The sequence below is a fragment of the Tympanuchus pallidicinctus genome, unplaced genomic scaffold, assembly GCF_026119805.1.
Source record: "Tympanuchus pallidicinctus isolate F22 unplaced genomic scaffold, pur_lepc_1.0 scaffold18, whole genome shotgun sequence".
In the NCBI taxonomy this organism is placed as follows: Eukaryota; Metazoa; Chordata; class Aves; order Galliformes; family Phasianidae; genus Tympanuchus; species Tympanuchus pallidicinctus.
The window spans coordinates 477,027-497,687 of record NW_026294699.1 but is presented as its reverse complement, the minus strand read 5'-3'; the positions used below and the strand labels follow the sequence as shown (position 1 = coordinate 497,687).

At 53.1% G+C, this 20,661-nt stretch overlaps 1 protein-coding gene across 5 annotated transcripts; it reads right to left on the bottom strand.

Moving 5' to 3' along the window:
• Positions 1-531: 531 nt before the first annotated feature.
• On the bottom strand, positions 532-19,108 carry LOC128079011 (zinc finger CCCH domain-containing protein 11A-like). Of its 5 annotated transcripts, none has more exons than XM_052679835.1 (6): positions 19,022-19,108; positions 10,376-10,495; positions 10,134-10,257; positions 1,376-1,459; positions 1,186-1,287; positions 532-873 (listed from the first exon to the last, which is right to left on the bottom strand). In XM_052679835.1, exons 1-6 carry the CDS (start codon positions 19,073-19,075, stop codon positions 632-634), a joined length of 726 nt encoding a protein of 241 aa, XP_052535795.1. In that variant the 5' UTR covers positions 19,076-19,108; the 3' UTR covers positions 532-631. The 5 variants fall into 5 exon arrangements, with proteins under 5 accessions (XP_052535795.1, XP_052535793.1, XP_052535794.1 ...); XM_052679833.1 differs by lacking the exons at positions 1,376-1,459; positions 19,022-19,108 and adding exons at positions 9,711-9,794; positions 10,687-10,773; XM_052679834.1 differs by lacking the exons at positions 10,134-10,257; positions 10,376-10,495; positions 19,022-19,108 and adding exons at positions 1,799-1,922; positions 2,041-2,160; positions 10,687-10,773.
• Positions 19,109-20,661: the final 1,553 nt, after the last annotated feature.

The window sequence follows — 20,661 nt, the reverse complement described above, 5'->3', positions numbered from 1 at the left end:
CCCATTTGTCCCCTGATGTGAAAGAACTTATGTCCAATGTAAAAATGGCACTGACAAAGAACAAGTGGTGGTCATCACCTGCTCGGAGGTGTTTCAACTGCCGGAATGGTCACCAGGCTGTCCCCAGGCAGGGCTGGAACGATGGCCTAGGAAGAAACAAGACAGTGTGTATGAAGCACGGCTCAGAGCTTCCTAAGTAGCTTCTTTTCCCAGAGAAGCTGTGGATGCCCCATCCCTGGAGGCATTCAAGGCCAGGCTGGATGGGTTTCAGGCTGTCAGATCTCGTGGCTGGCAGCCCTGGCCACAGCAGGACAGCTGGAGCACTGGATGATCTTTGAGGACTGCTCCTCCCTCCCCTGGGCACTGCTGAGCCTGAACCCAAATACAGAAGCTCGGGGCTCCTGAAGAAAGCCTTCTCTTGAAGGTTACAATGGTTACAATGGTTACAAACCTTCTCTTGAAGGTTACAATGACCTCGGGTGCTTTTAACAGCGCACCATTCGTGGACAAAATCCTTCACACCGCAGAGCAATCTGAGAATTGTAGAATCACAGAGTCTTACATAATCCTTGCCCTACATCTACCCAAAATAGAGGTCTTCCACAAGTACCCTGTGAGACATCTGCTGCCTTCAAAGGAAACAGCAGACCTGTAGAACATGTGAAATGTCCACCTTGACTTCAAGTGCAGTGTAAACCTTCCGTATGCACTGCTGCTGTTCTGCTGCTCTTACCATAGGCAGTTTTCTGGCTGGGGGCTCATCGGTGTCCTCAGCAGCAGACGGTTGCATGTCCGCTGCTTTGCGCTTCAGTGTCTGCTTCCTGGGGAAGGTGGATTTCCAGTCAGCAGACCTGAGGTACACCTTGCGTCCAGCTGCAGTAAAAGGAAGAGGTTGCTGATAAGGTCTTGCTGTGGCTCAAGAGAAATCCCCGTTCTCCTATCATTCCCACAAGCCAACCCACAACAAAGCGAAATACATTTGGCCAGCGGAATTACATTGCCATGTCCAGGATTCTCAGCAATGTTTTCCACACAGCCATCTCTACCAACAGCGCATCGAAAGGAACAAAGAAACCCACGAGCTGCACTCAGCAATAGTCCAGGGCAAGGAAAACTCTGACACACAACAATGCTGAGTGGCAGCATGACTGCGCTGAGGCACTGCAACAAGCTCCTGCTGCTCACCCTTGACTCTCTTCTTGAGAGGCAACTCGCTTGCTTTGCCCTTCTCCTGACATCGCTTGCGCTTTTGCGCAGCCGGGCCATGGGAGGAAGATGGGATGTCACCTGCAGAGAACAGTCCAGGAGAGAACCATCAGAACATGGGAGTCGAAAGGCAGCGCCTCAAACCCAGATGCCTGTTCAGTATCTGTACCTCTCTCTGCTGCCTTCTCAACCTCTGTCTGGCTCTCCAGACTTTGTGCAGGGCCGCTGGTCAGAGGAAGGCTCGTGTCAGCTTCTGGCAGAAAGGAGACAAGAAATAATTGAAGAGCATCTCTTTGGAGGAAGGTTTCAGCGCACCAAGCCACAAGCTTCCAATTTTCAAGCACAGTTTCTTGCATTGGCCTTTCCCCTGCTCAAATGTTGTGCCATTTCTGCAGTCGGCACAGACCTGCAATGCATTGACCTCTCTCCAGAAAACACCCACCCCTATTCTGACAGCCAAAACACAAACCAATATTTCACTGGTCACCACTCTTCCCTGCGCTCCCCAATGAATGTTACCTGACATCCTGCACCCGCTCAGAAGTAATATTCATCATTAAGTCTGTCATGCTTCATGCCATCAGGAACTCACCGTCACTTGGTGGTACAGTCGGTGCCTTCCCACCGCGTTCCTTCAAGTGAAGGAAAGGGCAGTGGGCTTTCTGACAGCCTCCCGGCTGATTCTCCCAGTAGCAGGGAATCTCACTGCGCTTCTTCTGAAGAGAGAAAGAAAGGAAGGGTCATGGAAACAGGCAGAGGAGGTTTGCAGAGAGATGCAGCGCTGCAGGTGGTGCCAGAGAGAAGTGGAGAGCTCATCTTTAGGCAAGCACTCACATCAATTTTTGTGTGTCTGAGCCTGCAGTCGCTGCTGGAACAGCGACCCTGCATCCACAGCTTGCAGACCTCTTCACTCCCCAGAGCCGCTTCGCAGTGGCGGAAGGGACAGCTGTCTCCCTGCAAGCAAAAGGAACATAAGAGCACAGCCTGAAAGACGTCCGTGCTGTCGGCCCAGGTTGGTAGCAGGGAGCGCACAATGCCACTGCTGATGAAGGCAACGCATCGCCAGCAGGTCTCCCCCTGCTCCAGCCCTTCCTCTTCAAAGCGAGGAAAGGAAGGAAATCCAGGCAAAAGACACCCAACCATACCTTAAAGCAGACAGAGTTGAAATAGAAGTGGCAGTCGACTCCTTTCTGAGGCATGGGGAACTTCTTGGAGCAAGGTTGGGCTGTCTCCAAAGGAATTCCCCGCTCTTGGAAAGAGGCGGCTGCACTCTGGGACTGCTTGGACCCAAGATCACCTTTCAGATGGAACCCTAAGGAAAGAGTCAACAAGGGAAGAATCATGAGCAATAAGCACTTTTCCATCTTTCTTCGTTTCTGTGACTCTCGAGGAGTCTCAGAAGCAGCAGGTTGCAAGAACTGTGCCAAGTCTACATCTAACTTGTGTCTAACTGCCACCACTTCTCCCAGCAAGCCCTGTCCTCCATCTCACCACCAGTTATACCCCTAGCAGCACGCATTTTGCGTTCCTGACATGAAAATGACCCCCTTCATCTTCTCCTCTTGCTGCAGCTGCAATGGATGCACTGGTACGACTCCCACGTTTGACGAACCTACAGTTCTGGCTTACCAGGCACAGCTGCAGTCCCTCTCCCTTCCAGCTCACACTCCAGCCCAATGGCTGAGCAGCACCGTCAACGACAGCGGGCAGCACCCGTCAGCCACCACCACTCTCACTGCCAGCCGGGACGAGAGCTGACGCAGCGTGTCCACACTGCTGCGCAGCGCTCACGGCTGTGGCACTCACTGGTGGCAGCCACGGCCCCAGCACAGTGCTTGTGATGTCACCGTGCCTGTGATGTCACCGGACAGTGCATGTCCCCAGCTGAGCACCCGGCTCTCCACCGGGACTTCAGTGGGGTTTTGTTAAAAATGGGCTGGATACGGCACAGCCAGCGCTCCGTGGGTCATTAAAGCACAAGTTGCACTGCATCAAGTCTGTGCTCTTCTTCCTTTGTCCTGTCTGAGGTGAAGGCTGGGGCCCAGCAGCAGTTTTGCAGGGCTGTGTGGCAATGGTCAGTCACAGCTTGAGGCAGTGGTTGAGCACCTGGTGGGAAGGCAGGGCAGCTCAGGTGCACACAAACTCTTCCCAGTCATCACTGAAGAGTTGGCAGTGGAGGCAAGGGTGTCTGAGTGGAGATCCCTGCTACCTGAGGCCTTCCAAGGCTCAGCAGCTTTTTTCCTTTCTTTCTGTGTCCACAGCTGCTGCACTTGGGCAAATCCTCCCTTGCTGCAGCCTCGGACTTTGCCACCCTGTTGTTACTGCTGCACTTTCCATTGCACTGTAGTGTTACACAGGGGAGTGACGGCAATTCGTCATCCTCACCCAAACGTGTGCCACAATCTCTCAGAGAATCAATTTCCCCTGGAAACAGCCATTGGGAAGGGCCTCGTTTGAGCTGGGAACTCCTCCCCAGCCCAGCTTTTCTGCTGAGACTCCTTCCAGCCACCACGCAGCACCAAGCCCAGCTCACCTCTTGGTCCAGGTCAGTCCAGGCTGTGCCCAGGTCACACACACGCCGCAGCGGTGCTTCTGACGGGCTCTCAAGGATGATCCTTGCCACAAAACGCTCAGAGCTCAGTCTCTGTGTGCCACTCGCTCACTAGAGCACCAGCTCTGCTCGCCACCGAGGGCCAAGCCCTGCCACCCCAGCAACGACTGTGACCTCACCATGGTTCCGCATCACTCCTGCAGAACATTATAAACCAATGGAACAGTCACCTCCTAGATCCAAATTCTAAGAGACCGACACAAGGGTCACCCAGTGGGGTTATTGGAAGTAAGATAACAGAGAAATTAAGGTGACTCTTGTGCAGCCATCTCAGGTCACCCTCTCACTCAGGCGCCGCACGATTGCACCCAAGAGGTGTTGCCTCCAGCTTGGAGGCTGGAAGGATTTGGGCTTCCAAACAATCAGCAAGCATTTGGATGAGCCAGCCCTCTGGTTTTACGCAGACAGACATGCCCTGCTTGGGAAGCCGGCCCGGTGAAGGCAGAATAGCTCTGGCCGTGGGCCTCAGCACTCCAGAGCCAGGCGCCTCAGGGGCAGGGGGTCAGAGCTCCCAGGGGGTCAATGCTGTGGGGACACTTTCTTGGTCTTGGAAATGGGGTGGAGTGGACATGGGATGGGGAAATCTCAGGATCCCTGAGTTCACAGCTCAAATATGGGGTCATATGGTTGTAGATGGGATGGGGAGACATGGGCATTCAGAGAGTTGTGGTCAATGGCTCAATGTCCACATGGAAACTGGTGACGACTGTATTCCCCAGAGATCAGTGCTGGGGTCGGTTTGATTCACCATCTTTGTAGGCAGCATGGACAGTGGGATTGAGCGCACCCTCAGCGGTTTTACAGCTGGTACCAAGCTGAGCGGTGCAATGAGCCGCTAGAGGGAAGGGATGCCATCCAGAGGGACCTGGACAGGCTTGAGAGGTGGGCCCATGCCAACGTGGTGGAGTTCAACGAGGCCAAGTGCAAGGTCCTGCTGAGAGCCTGGATCAGGTCCTCCACTGATGTACCTGGATGCAGCAGAGTCATGATTGTTCCCCTCTACTCTGCCCTTCTAAGGCACCATCTGGAATATGCCAGCCAGAGGGGCCGGAGCACAACAAAAGCAGGAGTTTTGTGAGAACTCACTGTACACTAATAAAAAGACAGTGGAACATAAGAGAGAAATGCAGATTGTGCTTGAGCCTGCTTCTGCTGCTGTTCCCTGTGAATGACAAGACCCAGAGCATGGCACAGGTATGGATTTCAGCCCTGACCATTTGTGTGGGCAGGGGCGTGCTGACCCCACACAGCTCTGGGCATCAAGGGCCAGGGATGCAGGCAATTGGCCCCCGGGGATGTCTGTCCCCTTGGGGTGCCACTGCCTGAGTCCCTGAAGCCCGGGCACGGCTCCCGTTCCTTCTTCATGCCACGTCCATCATGGCTGGCCTCCTCCCTCAGTGCAGATGAAGGAACCCTGGCCCTGCAGCCTGGGTTCAGAGCTCTGCCACCGGGAGCCTGAGCACGGAGGAGCTGTGAGACACCCGGCTGAGCATCGTCCTGGGGAAGCCCACAGAAGGGTTACTGCTTCTGTGTCCCCGCCTTGCCCTTCCAACCCAGTTCACACTCTGTCCCCTGAGCAACTTCCCGTAACGCACCCTGACTAAGAGGCAGCGGACATCAGGTCTCCTTCCACATGCTGTGGTGCCTTCTGCCAGCTTCTGCTGCTCCACAGGCCCTGGGAGAAACCTTCACAGTCATCTCAAAGATCCTGAAGCAGAAAGACATCAAGCACAAGGCTGAGACACACCAGAACTGGAAGATCAGAGTGTGTTGCTAGGGAAAAGACCACATCCCCAGGCCCTGGCTGGATGAGCCTGCCACACATGCCCAGGCTGTGGGCTGTGCAGCTGTGCCTGGCTGTGCAGTCCCAGCCCAGAGCCCGCTGCCTGCAGCAGCATCCTTGCTGCCTTTCCTCCTGCACAGTGCCTCAGGGGATCTCCTGCAGTCCCTTCTGCCATCCCCGGCCCCAATAGGCTGAAGGAGACCCTGGCCCTAACTGGGCCTGAGCACCCTGGGATCCCTCTGCCTGCAGCTCTCTCTGAATGTCAGAAGCAGCAGCCGAAGGTGTGGCAGGAGAGTCACGGACTCCCTTGCTGGTGCAGAAGGAAGACCTTTATTTTATGTGTTTTCAATATACCTGCACAACTACTCCTTGCTCACAGGGACCGACCAGGCACCTTGTGCATGTTTACATCTGGCGCAAGTAGCTACCAAGCTCGTTTACTCATTTGCAGGGTAATGACATTCTTTGTCCCACAGATCTCATCTTGGAGCATCGCAGTCTCAGCATGCCTTGGCGTTGTCAGATAGCTGTATGGGCAGCCCCCATGCTTTATCAGCTGTCCACACTGTCTTGTCCTGCATGCTGCAGCTTCTGACGTAACCAATGGGCGATGTTCTCAGATGGTGAATCCTCAATCCATCCAATTCGGGCCATCGTGTTGGCTTCACCATTTCCTGGTGACTGTAGAGGTTGGTGGCCAGAAATGTGGTAGACATGTGCAGTCCTGTGTCTGAATCCTGTGTCAGAACCACATTCTGTATGTCCAACCACAAATCTCTGCCCCAGATTGGTTGGGTGTGGGTAGTCCATTCCTGGATGGCCCACTGTGCAATCCAAAGGGTGAGCCCACAGTACATAGCCCAACTGCCTGTGCAGATATTCAGTATATCATCACGGGGTTCCTTGGTTATAACCATCCACACAGCTCACAGCTCTGCCCGTTGCCTACTCTGACCATCTTCATCTTCAAACCAGAAGGTTTGCTGGAGTTACCTTGCAGGACACATCTGTATACCAGGCATCTTCAGGAATGAGATATTTCCCTTCTTGAATGGGACTCTTCTCTGATGGAGAGGTCACTGTCTCTTCTGGCACATAGCCATGATACATCATTGGGCCAAAGTGATGCTCTTCTTTCAGTGGTGATGAAGACAGACTATTCCTGTGCCCGAGATAGGCAACCCATCTGCCGTTGTCTGTACTTGGGCCACTCCTGTCTTAGGAAGGTGGGTCAGATCTTTCACCCAGCCCTGAATTGGCAAGGTGGTCTTAACTACGACTTCAGTTGTTTGGGTTATTGGCTCTACTGCTTGTAATACGGAACAGGCAGCCAATAATGTTTTTCAGTCATGCTGTACCTCACTTCTGCTCCATGCCAAACCTGAGACCAGAACCCAACTGCAGTTCAAAGAGAATGTTGGAACTGCCATAGGCCCCAGCCAAACCCATCCTGAGTTCCATGGACATCTAGTTTGGCTGGAAGGGTAGGACTGAAGATACCCAGTGCCTGGGCCTGTCCTGACAACAGGTTGGTGAACGCACACACGTTTGTGGCAGGCCCTGAAAGGTCTGCTGCCTGCCTCCCCGTGTAAATGCAAACCGACCTTGGGATTCTTCATGGATGGCAATAGTGAAGAATGCATTTGCCAAGTCTAGGACACAGTGGTAGGTTTTTATGTCTCTACTCCATCCCTGTATCCATCAGAGAGGCAATATTGGGTACGGTTGCATGAACAAGAAACGTAACCTTATTTAATGCTCTGTAACTCACTGTCATTCTCCATGTGCAGCCTGACTTCCCCACTGGCCATATGGGGGAATTACACGGGCTATGTGCAGGTCTTATGATCCCAGCATTTTCTAGTTTCTGCACCATTCTTTTCCACTGCTGATTTTGACCAGTTTGCTTTCAGACTCCTTGCACAGTTTCACGAAAAGTGTCCCCACAGTATAAGAAAGAAAAGGAACAGGGTTGGTTGAAAAGGAATAGGGTTGGTTTTAATTGTTTTTTGTTGTTGGTTGTTTTAAAATATACAATCAGTCTATGGTGTTACACTGTCAATGATGTCAGACAGTTCCTGAAGGAGCTCGTCCGTATCCTTCTCAGTATCCATGTCAATTTCTCCTTCTAACTCATCTCCCATGATTTCCATCATTAATGTCTCGATGTCATCCTCCTCGGAGATGAGCGCTTTCCCCGCCTCTGTGCAGCTCAGCTGCTGCATCTGATGTGCTGCTTGTGAGGCCCAAGGCACAGAGTCTGCCACGGAGTCTGCCTGGCTTCCCAGAAGCAGTTCCAGACTGGGGAGAACAAGGAAGAGAACAATCAGCACCTGGCATTTCTAACTGCAGGTACGCTTTCAGCTACCAGCTCTGAGATCTGTGGTTAACCCCTCCCGCACCTCACGCTCGCAGAGGGATGGCGATTCAGTTCACCTGAGGCTGCCTTGAGAGTGCAAGATACCAGCAGGCACACGTGTCACAGTGGCAATTGATGTGTGCAGACAGAGCAGTTTGAGTCCAGCCAACAGGGGCCAGGTTTTGTAGCAGAAGCACACTGCCAGCCTCATTGTTTGACTGTAAATGCGTGAAGAAGTCATCCTCTGCATAAAGCTGTTTACTGGCTGAGTTCCTTGTCCCCATGACATACTCAGCAGAGATTCTGAGCGAGCAATTTAAGTTGTTGCAGATGACCTCTTTGTTTGTTGCATTATGCCACGGCACATCTCAAACACCCCATTTGTCCCCTGATGTGAAAGAACTTATGTCCAATGTAAAAATGGCACTGACAAAGAACAAGTGGTGGTCATCACCTGCTCGGAGGTGTTTCAACTGCCGGAATGGTCACCAGGCTGTCCCCAGGCAGGGCTGGAACGATGGCCTAGGAAGAAACAAGACAGTGTGTATGAAGCACGGCTCAGAGCTTCCTAAGTGGCTTCTTTTCCCAGAGAAGCTGTGGATGCCCCATCCCTGGAGGCATTCAAGGCCAGGCTGGATGGGTTTCAGGCTGTCAGATCTCGTGGCTGGCAGCCCTGGCCACAGCAGGACAGCTGGAGCACTGGATGATCTTTGAGGACTGCTCCTCCCTCCCCTGGGCACTGCTGAGCCTGAACCCAAATACAGAAGCTCGGGGCTCCCGAAGAAAGCCTTCTCTTGAAGGTTACAATGGTTACAATGGTTACAAACCTTCTCTTGAAGGTTACAATGACCTCGGGTGCTTTTAACAGCGCACCATTCGTGGACAAAATCCTTCACACCGCAGAGCAATCTGAGAATTGTAGAATCACAGAGTCTTACATAATCCTTGCCCTACATCTACCCAAAATAGAGGTCTTCCACAAGTACCCTGTGAGACATCTGCTGCCTTCAAAGGAAACAGCAGACCTGTAGAACATGTGAAATGTCCACCTTGACTTCAAGTGCAGTGTAAACCTTCCGTATGCACTGCTGCTGTTCTGCTGCTCTTACCATAGGCAGTTTTCTGGCTGGGGGCTCATCGGTGTCCTCAGCAGCAGACGGTTGCATGTCCGCTGCTTTGCGCTTCAGTGTCTGCTTCCTGGGGAAGGTGGATTTCCAGTCAGCAGACCTGAGGTACACCTTGCGTCCAGCTGCAGTAAAAGGAAGAGGTTGCTGATAAGGTCTTGCTGTGGCTCAAGAGAAATCCCCGTTCTCCTATCATTCCCACAAGCCAACCCACAACAAAGCGAAATACATTTGGCCAGCGGAATTACATTGCCATGTCCAGGATTCTCAGCAATGTTTTCCACACAGCCATCTCTACCAACAGCGCATCGAAAGGAACAAAGAAACCCACGAGCTGCACTCAGCAATAGTCCAGGGCAAGGAAAACTCTGACACACAACAATGCTGAGTGGCAGCATGACTGCGCTGAGGCACTGCAACAAGCTCCTGCTGCTCACCCTTGACTCTCTTCTTGAGAGGCAACTCGCTTGCTTTGCCCTTCTCCTGACATCGCTTGCGCTTTTGCACAGCCGGGCCATGGGAGGAAGATGGGATGTCACCTGCAGAGAACAGTCCAGGAGAGAACAATCAGAACATGGGAGTCGAAAGGCAGCGCCTCAAACCCAGATGCCTGTTCAGTATCTGTACCTCTCTCTGCTGCCTTCTCAACCTCTGTCTGGCTCTCCAGACTTTGTGCAGGGCCGCTGGTCAGAGGAAGGCTCGTGTCAGCTTCTGGCAGAAAGGAGACAAGAAATAATTGAAGAGCATCTCTTTGGAGGAAGGTTTCAGCGCACCAAGCCACAAGCTTCCAATTTTCAAGCACAGTTTCTTGCATTGGCCTTTCCCCTGCTCAAATGTTGTGCCATTTCTGCAGTCGGCACAGACCTGCAATGCATTGACCTCTCTCCAGAAAACACCCACCCCTATTCTGACAGCCAAAACACAAACCAATATTTCACTGGTCACCACTCTTCCCTGCGCTCCCCAATGAATGTTACCTGACATCCTGCACCCGCTCAGAAGTAATATTCATCATTAAGTCTGTCATGCTTCATGCCATCAGGAACTCACCGTCACTTGGTGGTACAGTCGGTGCCTTCCCACCGCGTTCCTTCAAGTGAAGGAAAGGGCAGTGGGCTTTCTGACAGCCTCCCGGCCGATTCTCCCAGTAGCAGGGAATCTCACTGCGCTTCTTCTGAAGAGAGAAAGAAAGGAAGGGTCATGGAAACAGGCAGAGGAGGTTTGCAGAGAGATGCAGCGCTGCAGGTGGTGCCAGAGAGAAGTGGAGAGCTCATCTTTAGGCAAGCACTCACATCAATTTTTGTGTGTCTGAGCCTGCAGTCGCTGCTGGAACAGCGACCCTGCATCCACAGCTTGCAGACCTCTTCACTCCCCAGAGCCGCTTCGCAGTGGCGGAAGGGACAGCTGTCTCCCTGCAAGCAAAAGGAACATAAGAGCACAGCCTGAAAGACGTCCGTGCTGTCGGCCCAGGTTGGTAGCAGGGAGCGCACAATGCCACTGCTGATGAAGGCAACGCATCGCCAGCAGGTCTCCCCCTGCTCCAGCCCTTCCTCTTCAAAGCGAGGAAAGGAAGGAAATCCAGGCAAAAGACACCCAACCATACCTTAAAGCAGACAGAGTTGAAATAGAAGTGGCAGTCGACTCCTTTCTGAGGCATGGGGAACTTCTTGGAGCAAGGTTGGGCTGTCTCCAAAGGAATTCCCCGCTCTTGGAAAGAGGCGGCTGCACTCTGGGACTGCTTGGACCCAAGATCACCTTTCAGATGGAACCCTAAGGAAAGAGTCAACAAGGGAAGAATCATGAGCAATAAGCACTTTCCCATCTTTCTTCGTTTCTGTGACTCTCGAGGAGTCTCAGAAGCAGCAGGTTGCAAGAACTGTGCCAAGTCTACATCTAACTTGTGTCTAACTGCCACGACTTCTCCCAGCAAGCCCTGTCCTCCATCTCACCACCAGTTATACCCCTAGCAGCACGCATTTTGCGTTCCTGACATGAAAATGACCCCCTTCATCTTCTCCTCTTGCTGCAGCTGCAATGGATGCACTGGTACGACTCCCACGTTTGACGAACCTACAGTTCTGGCTTACCAGCACAGCTGCAGTCCCTCTCCCTTCCAGCTCACACTCCAGCCCAATGGCTGAGCAGCACCGTCAGCGACAGCGGGCAGCACCCGTCAGCCACCACCACTCTCACTGCCAGCCGGGACGAGAGCTGACGCAGCGTGTCCACACTGCTGCGCAGCACTCACGGCTGTGGCACTCACTGGTGGCAGCCACGGCCCCAGCACAGTGCTTGTGATGTCACCGTGCCTGTGATGTCACCGGACAGTGCATGTCCCCAGCTGAGCACCCGGCTCTCCACCGGGACTTCAGTGGGGTTTTGTTAAAAATGGGCTGGATACGGCACAGCCAGCGCTCCATGGGTCATTAAAGCACAAGTTGCACTGCATCAAGTCTGTGCTCTTCTTCCTTTGTCCTGTCTGAGGTGAAGGCTGGGGCCCAGCAGCAGTTTTGCAGGGCTGTGTGGCAATGGTCAGTCACAGCTTGAGGCAGTGGTTGAGCACCTGGTGGGAAGGCAGGGCAGCTCAGGTGCACACAAACTCTTCCCAGTCATCACTGAAGAGTTGGCAGTGGAGGCAAGGGTGTCTGAGTGGAGATCCCTGCTACCTGAGGCCTTCCAAGGCTCAGCAGCTTTTTTCCTTTCTTTCTGTGTCCACAGCTGCTGCACTTGGGCAAATCCTCCCTTGCTGCAGCCTCGGACTTTGCCACCCTGTTGTTACTGCTGCACTTTCCATTGCACTGTAGTGTTACACAGGGGAGTGACGGCAATTCGTCATCCTCACCCAAACGTGTGCCACAATCTCTCAGAGAATCAATTTCCCCTGGAAACAGTCATTGGGAAGGGCCTCGTTTGAGCTGGGAACTCCTCCCCAGCCCAGCTTTTCTGCTGAGACTCCTTCCAGCCACCACGCAGCACCAAGCCCAGCTCACCTCTTGGTCCAGGTCAGTCCAGGCTGTGCCCAGGTCACACACACGCCGCCGCGGTGCTTCTGACGGGCTCTCAAGGATGATCCTTGCCACAAAACACTCAGAGCTCAGTCTCTGTGTGCCACTCGCTCACTAGAGCACCAGCTCTGCTCGCCACCGAGGGCCAAGCCCTGCCACCCCAGCAACGACTGTGACCTCACCATGGTTCCGCATCACTCCTGCAGAACATTATAAACCAATGGAACAGTCACCTCCTAGATCCAAATTCTAAGAGACCGACACAAGGGTCACCCAGTGGGGTTATTGGAAGTAAGATAACAGAGAAATTAAGGTGACTCTTGTGCAGCCATCTCAGGTCACCCTCTCACTCAGGCGCCGCACGATTGCACCCAAGAGGTGTTGCCTCCAGCTTGGAGGCTGGAAGGATTTGGGCTTCCAAACAATCAGCAAGCATTTGGATGAGCCAGCCCTCTGGTTTTACGCAGACAGACATGCCCTGCTTGGGAAGCCGGCCCGGTGAAGGCAGAATAGCTCTGGCCGTGGGCCTCAGCACTCCAGGGCCAGGCGCCTCAGGGGCAGGGGGTCAGAGCTCCCAGGGGGTCAATGCTGTGGGGACACTTTCTTGGTCTTGGAAATGGGGTGGAGTGGACATGGGATGGGGAAATCTCAGGATCCCTGAGTTCACAGCTCAAATATGGGGTCATATGGTTGTAGATGGGATGGGGAGACATGGGCATTCAGAGAGTTGTGGTCAATGGCTCAATGTCCACATGGAAACTGGTGACGACTGTATTCCCCAGAGATCAGTGCTGGGGTCGGTTTGATTCACCATCTTTGTAGGCAGCATGGACAGTGGGATTGAGCGCACCCTCAGCGGTTTTACAGCTGGTACCAAGCTGAGCGGTGCAATGAGCCGCTAGAGGGAAGGGATGCCATCCAGAGGGACCTGGACAGGCTTGAGAGGTGGGCCCATGCCAACCTGGTGGAGTTCAACGAGGCCAAGTGCAAGGTCCTGCTGAGAGCCTGGATCAGGTCCTCCACTGATGTACCTGGATGCAGCAGAGTCATGATTGTTCCCCTCTACTCTGCCCTTCTAAGGCACCATCTGGAATATGCCAGCCAGAGGGGCCGGAGCACAACAAAAGCAGGAGTTTTGTGAGAACTCACTGTACACTAATAAAAAGACAGTGGAACATAAGAGAGAAATGCAGACTGTGCTTGAGCCTGCTTCTGCTGCTGTTCCCTGTGAATGACAAGACCCAGAGCATGGCACAGGTATGGATTTCAGCCCTGACCATTTGTGTGGGCAGGGGCGTGCTGACCCCACACAGCTCTGGGCATCAAGGGCCAGGAATGCAGGCAATTGGCCCCCGGGGATGTCTGTCCCCTTGGGGTGCCACTGCCTGAGTCCCTGGAGCCCGGGCACGGCTCCCGTTCCTTCCTCATGCCACATCCATCATGGCTGGCCTCCTCCCTCAGTGCAGATGAAGGAACCCTGGCCCTGCAGCCTGGGTTCAGAGCTCTGCCACCGGGAGCCTGAGCACGGAGGAGCTGTGAGACACCTGGCTGAGCATCGTCCTGGGGAAGCCCACAGAAGGGTTACTGCTTCTGTGTGCCCGCCTTGCCCTTCCAACCCAGTTCACACTCTGTCCCCCTGAGCAACTTCCCGTAACGCACCCTGACTAAGAGGCAGCGGACATCAGGTCTCCTTCCACGTGCTGTGGTGCCTTCTGCCAGCTTCTGCTGCTCCACAGGCCTTGGGAGAAACCTTCACAGTCATCTCAAAGATCCTGAAGCAGAAAGACATCAAGCACAAGGCTGAGACACATCAGAACTGGAAGATCAGGGTGTGTTGCTAGGGAAAAGACCACATCCCCAGGCCCTGGCTGGATGAGCCTGCCACACATGCCCAGGCTGTGGGCTGTGCAGCTGTGCCTGGCTGTGCAGTCCCAGCTCAGAGCCCGCTGCCTGCAGCAGCATCCTTGCTGCCTTTCCTCCTGCACACTGCCTCAGGGGATCTCCTGCAGTCCCTTCTGCCCTCCCTGGCCCCAACAAGCCAAAGGAGACACTGGCCCTAACTGGGCCTGAGCACCCTGGGATCCCTCTGCCTGCAGCTCTCTCTGAATGTCAGAAGCAGCAGCCGAAGGTGTGGCAGGAGAGTCATGGACTCCCTTGCTGGTGCAGAAGGAAGACCTTTATTTTATGTGCTTTCAATATACCTGCACAACTACTCCTTGCTCACAGGGACCGACCAGGCACCTTGTGCATGTTTACATCTGGCGCAAGTAGCTACCAAGCTCGTTTACTCATTTGCAGGGTAATGACATTCTTTGTCCCACAGGTCTCATCTTGGAGCATCGCAGTCTCAGCATGCCTTGGCGTTGTCAGATAGCTGTACGGGCAGCCCCCATGCTTTATCAGCTGTCCACACTGTCTTGTCCTGCATGCTGCAGCTTCTGACGTAACCAATGGGCGATGTTCTCAGATGGTGAATCCTCAACCCATCCAATTCGGGCCATCGTGTTGGCTTCACCATTTCCTGGTGACTGTAGAGGTTGGTGGCCAGAAATGTGGTAGACATGTGCAGTCCTGTGTCTGAATCCTGTGTCAGAACCACATTCTGTATGTCCAACCACAAATCTCTGCCCCAGATTGGTTGGGTGTGGGTAGTCCGTTCCTGGATGGCCCACTGTGCAATCCAAAGGGTGAGCCCACAGTACACAGCCCAACTGCCTGTGCAGATATTCAGTATATCATCACGGGGTTCCTTGGTTATAACCATCCACACAGCTCACAGCTCTGCCCGTTGGCTACTCTGACCATCCTCATCTTCAAACCAGAAGGTTTGCTGGAGTTACCTTGCAGGACACATCTGTATACCAGGCATCTTCAGGAATGAGATATTTCCCTTCTTGAATGGGACTCTTCTCTGATGGAGAGATCACTGTCTCTTCTGGCACATAGCCGTGATACATCATTGGGCCAAAGTGATGCTCTTCTTTCAGTGGTGATGAAGACAGACTATTCCTGTGCCCGAGATAGGCAACCCATCTGCCGTTGTCTGTACTTGGGCCACTCCTGTCTTAGGAAGGTGGGTCAGATCTTTCACCCAGCCCTGAATTGGCAAGGTGGTCTTAACTACGACTTCAGTTGTTTGGGTTATTGGCTCTACTGCTTGTAATACGGAACAGGCAGCCAATAATGTTTTTCAGTCATGCTGTACCTCACTTCTGCTCCATGCCAAACCTGAGACCAGAACCCAACTGCAGTTCAAAGAGAATGTTGGAACTGCCATAGGCCCCAGCCAAACCCATCCTGAGTTCCATGGACATCTAGTTTGGCTGGAAGGGTAGGACTGAAGATACCCAGTGCCTGGGCCTGTCCTGACAACAGGTTGGTGAACGCACACACGTTTGTGGCAGGCCCTGAAAGGTCTGCTGCCTGCCTCCCCGTGTAAATGCAAACCGACCTTGGGATTCTTCATGGATGGCAATAGTGAAGAATGCATTTGCCAAGTCTAGGACACAGTGGTAGGTTTTTATGTCTCTACTCCATCCCTGTATCCATCAGAGAGGCAATATTGGGTACGGTTGCATGAACAAGAAACGTAACCTTATTTAATGCTCTGTAACTCACTGTCATTCTCCATGTGCAGCCTGACTTCCCCACTGGCCATATGGGGGAATTACACGGGCTATGTGCAGGTCTTATGATCCCAGCATTTTCTAGTTTCTGCACCATTCTTTTCCACTGCTGATTTTGACCAGTTTGCTTTCAGACTCCTTGCACAGTTTCACGAAAAGTGTCCCCACAGTATAAGAAAGAAAAGGAACAGGGTTGGTTGAAAAGGAATAGGGTTGGTTTTAATTGTTTTTTGTTGTTGGTTGTTTTAAAATATACAATCAGTCTATGGTGTTACACTGTCAATGATGTCAGACAGTTCCTGAAGGAGCTCGTCCGTATCCTTCTCAGTATCCATGTCAATTTCTCCTTCTAACTCATCTCCCATGATTTCCATCATTAATGTCTCGATGTCATCCTCCTCGGAGATGAGCGCTTTCCCCGCCTCTGTGCAGCTCAGCTGCTGCATCTGATGTGCTGCTTGTGAGGCCCAAGGCACAGAGTCTGCCACGGAGTCTGCCTGGCTTCCCAGAAGCAGTTCCAGACTGGGGAGAACAAGGAAGAGAACAATCAGCACCTGGCATTTCTAACTGCAGGTACGCTTTCAGCTACCAGCTCTGAGATCTGTGGTTAACCCCTCCCGCACCTCACGCTCGCAGAGGGATGGCGATTCAGTTCACCTGAGGCTGCCTTGAGAGTGCAAGATACCAGCAGGCACACGTGTCACAGTGGCAATTGATGTGTGCAGACAGAGCAGTTTGAGTCCAGCCAACAGGGGCCAGGTTTTGTAGCAGAAGCACACTGCCAGCCTCATTGTTTGACTGTAAATGCGTGAAGAAGTCATCCTCTGCATAAAGCTGTTTACTGGCTGAGTTCCTTGTCCCCATGACATACTCAGCAGAGATTCTGAGCGAGCAATTTAAGTTGTTGCAGATGACCTCTTTGTTTGTTGCATTATGCCACGGCACCTCTCAAACACCCCATTTGTCCCCTGATGTGAAAGAACTTATGTCCAATGTAAAAATGGCACTGACAAAGAACAAGTGGTGGTCATCACCTGCTCGGAGGTGTTTCAACTGCCGGAATGGTCACCAGGCTGTCCCCAGGCAGGGCTGGAACGATGGCCTAGGAAGAAACAAGACAGTGTGTATGAAGCATGGCTCAGAGCTTCCTAAGTAGCTTCTTTTCCCAGAGAAGCTGTGGATGCCCCATCCCTGGAGGCATTCAAGGCCAGGCTGGATGGGTTTCAGGCTGTCAGATCTCGTGGCTGGCAGCCCTGGCCACAGCAGGACAGCTGGAGCACTGGATGATCTTTGAGGACTGCTCCTCCCTCCCCTGGGCACTGCTGAGCCTGAACCCAAATACAGAAGCTCGGGGCTCCTGAAGAAAGCCTTCTCTTGAAGGTTACAATGGTTACAATGGTTACAAACCTTCTCTTGAAGGTTACAATGACCTCGGGTGCTTTTAACAGCGCACCATTCGTGGACAAAATCCTTCACACCGCAGAGCAATCTGAGAATTGTAGAATCACAGAGTCTTACATAATCCTTGCCCTACATCTACCCAAAATAGAGGTCTTCCACAAGTACCCTGTGAGACATCTGCTGCCTTCAAAGGAAACAGCAGACCTGTAGAACATGTGAAATGTCCACCTTGACTTCAAGTGCAGTGTAAACCTTCCGTATGCACTGCTGCTGTTCTGCTGCTCTTACCATAGGCAGTTTTCTGGCTGGGGGCTCATCGGTGTCCTCAGCAGCAGACGGTTGCATGTCCGCTGCTTTGCGCTTCAGTGTCTGCTTCCTGGGGAAGGTGGATTTCCAGTCAGCAGACCTGAGGTACACCTTGCGTCCAGCTGCAGTAAAAGGAAGAGGTTGCTGATAAGGTCTTGCTGTGGCTCAAGAGAAATCCCCGTTCTCCTATCATTCCCACAAGCCAACCCACAACAAAGCGAAATACATTTGGCCAGCGGAATTACATTGCCATGTCCAGGATTCTCAGCAATGTTTTCCACACAGCCATCTCTACCAACAGCGCATCGAAAGGAACAAAGAAACCCACGAGCTGCACTCAGCAATAGTCCAGGGCAAGGAAAACTCTGACACACAACAATGCTGAGTGGCAGCATGACTGCGCTGAGGCACTGCAACAAGCTCCTGCTGCTCACCCTTGACTCTCTTCTTGAGAGGCAACTCGCTTGCTTTGCCCTTCTCCTGACATCGCTTGCGCTTTTGCACAGCCGGGCCATGGGAGGAAGATGGGATGTCACCTGCAGAGAACAGTCCAGGAGAGAACCATCAGAACATGGGAGTCGAAAGGCAGCGCCTCAAACCCAGATGCCTGTTCAGTATCTGTACCTCTCTCTGCTGCCTTCTCAACCTCTGTCTGGCTCTCCAGACTTTGTGCAGGGCCGCTGGTCAGAGGAAGGCTCGTGTCAGCTTCTGGCAGAAAGGAGACAAGAAATAATTGAAGAGCATCTCTTTGGAGGAAAGTTTCAGCGCACCAAGCCACAAGCTTCCAATTTTCAAGCACAGTTTCTTGCATTGGCCTTTCCCCTGCTCAAATGTTGTGCCATTTCTGCAGTCGGCACAGACCTGCAATGCATTGACCTCTCTCCAGAAAACACCCACCCCTATTCTGACAGCCAAAACACAAACCAATATTTCACTGGTCACCACTCTTCCCTGCGCTCCCCAATGAATGTTACCTGACATCCTGCACCCGCTCAGAAGTAATATTCATCATTAAGTCTGTCATGCTTCATGCCATCAGGAACTCACCGTCACTTGGTGGTACAGTCGGTGCCTTCCCACCGCGTTCCTTCAAGTGAAGGAAAGGGCAGTGGGCTTTCTGACAGCCTCCCGGCCGATTCTCCCAGTAGCAGGGAATCTCACTGCGCTTCTTCTGAAGAGAGAAAGAAAGGAAGGGTCATGGAAACAGGCAGAGGAGGTTTGCAGAGAGATGCAGCGCTGCAGGTGGTGCCAGAGAGAAGTGGAGAGCTCATCTTTAGGCAAGCACTCACATCAATTTTTGTGTGTCTGAGCCTGCAGTCGCTGCTGGAACAGCGACCCTGCATCCACAGCTTGCAGACCTCTTCACTCCCCAGAGCCGCTTCGCAGTGGCGGAAGGGACAGCTGTCTCCCTGCAAGCAAAAGGAACATAAGAGCACAGCCTGAAAGACGTCCGTGCTGTCGGCCCAGGTTGGTAGCAGGGAGCGCACAATGCCACTGCTGAGGAAGGCAACGCATCGCCAGCAGGTCTCCCCCTGCTCCAGCCCTTCCTCTTCAAAGCGAGGAAAGGAAGGAAATCCAGGCAAAAGACACCCAACCATACCTTAAAGCAGACAGAGTTGAAATAGAAGTGGCAGTCGACTCCTTTCTGAGGCATGGGGAACTTCTTGGAGCAAGGTTGGGCTGTCTCCAAAGGAATTCCCCGCTCTTGGAAAGAGGCGGCTGCACTCTGGGACTGCTTGGACCCAAGATCACCTTTCAGATGGAACCCTAAGGAAAGAGTCAACAAGGGAAGAATCATGAGCAATAAGCACTTTCCCATCTTTCTTCGTTTCTGTGACTCTCGAGGAGTCTCAGAAGCAGCAGGTTGCAAGAACTGTGCCAAGTCTACATCCAACTTGTGTCTAACTGCCACGACTTCTCCCAGCAAGCCCTGTCCTCCATCTCACCACCAGTTATACCCCTAGCAGCACGCATTTTGCGTTCCTGACATGAAAATGACTCCCTTCATCTTCTCCTCTTGCTGCAGCTGCAATGGATGCACTGGTACGACTCCCACGTTTGACAAACCTACAGTTCTGGCTTACCAGGCACAGCTGCAGTCCCTCTCCCTTCCAGCTCACACTCCAGCCCAATGGCTGAGCAGCACCGTCAGCGACAGCGGGCAGCACCCGTCAGCCACCACCACTCTCACTGCCAGCCGGGACGAGAGCTGACGCAGCGTGTCCACACTGCTGCGCAGCGCTCACGGCTGTGGCACTCACTGGTGGCAGCCACGGCCCCAGCACAGTGCTTGTGATGTCACCGTGCCTGTGATGTCACCGGACAGTGCATGTCCCCAGCTGAGCACCCGGCTCTCCACCGGGACTTCAGTGGGGTTTTGTTAAAAATGGGCTGGATACGGCACAGCCAGCGCTCCGTGGGTCATTAAAGCACAAGTTGCACTGCATCAAGTCTGTGCTCTTCTTCCTTTGTCCTGTCTGAGGTGAAGGCTGGGGCCCAGCAGCAGTTTTGCAGGGCTGTGTGGCAATGGTCAGTCACAGCTTGAGGCAGTGATTGAGCACCTGGTGGGAAGGCAGGGCAGCTCAGGTGCACACAAACTCTTCCCAGTCATCACTGAAGAGTTGGCAGTGGAGGCAAGGGTGTCTGAGTGGAGATCCCTGCTACCTGAGGCCTTCCAAGGCTCAGCAGCTTTTTTCCTTTCTTTCTGTGTCCACAGCTGCTGCACTTGGGCAAATCCTCCCTTGCTGCAGCCTCGGACTTTGCCACCCTGTTGTTACTGCTGCACTTTCCATTGCACTGTAGTGTTACACAGGGGAGTGACGGCAATTCGTCATCCTCACCCAAACGTGTGCCACAATCTCACAAAGAATCAATTTCCCCTGGCAACAGCCATTGGGAAGGGCCTTGTTTGAGCTGGGAACTCCTCCCCAGCCCAGCTTTTCTGCTGAGACTCCTTCCAGCCACCACACAGCACCAAGCCCAGCTCACCTCTTGGTCCAGGTCAGTCCAGGCTGTGCCCAGGTCACACACACGCCGCAGCGGTGCTTCTGACGGGCTCTCAAGGATGATCCTTGCCACAAAACGCTCAGAGCTCAGTCTCTGTGTGCCACTCGCTCACTAGAGCACCAGCTCTGCTCGCCACCGAGGGCCAAGCCCTGCCACCCCAGCAACGACTGTGACCTCACCATGGTTCCGCATCACTCCTGCAGAACATTATAAACCAATGGAACAGTCACCTCC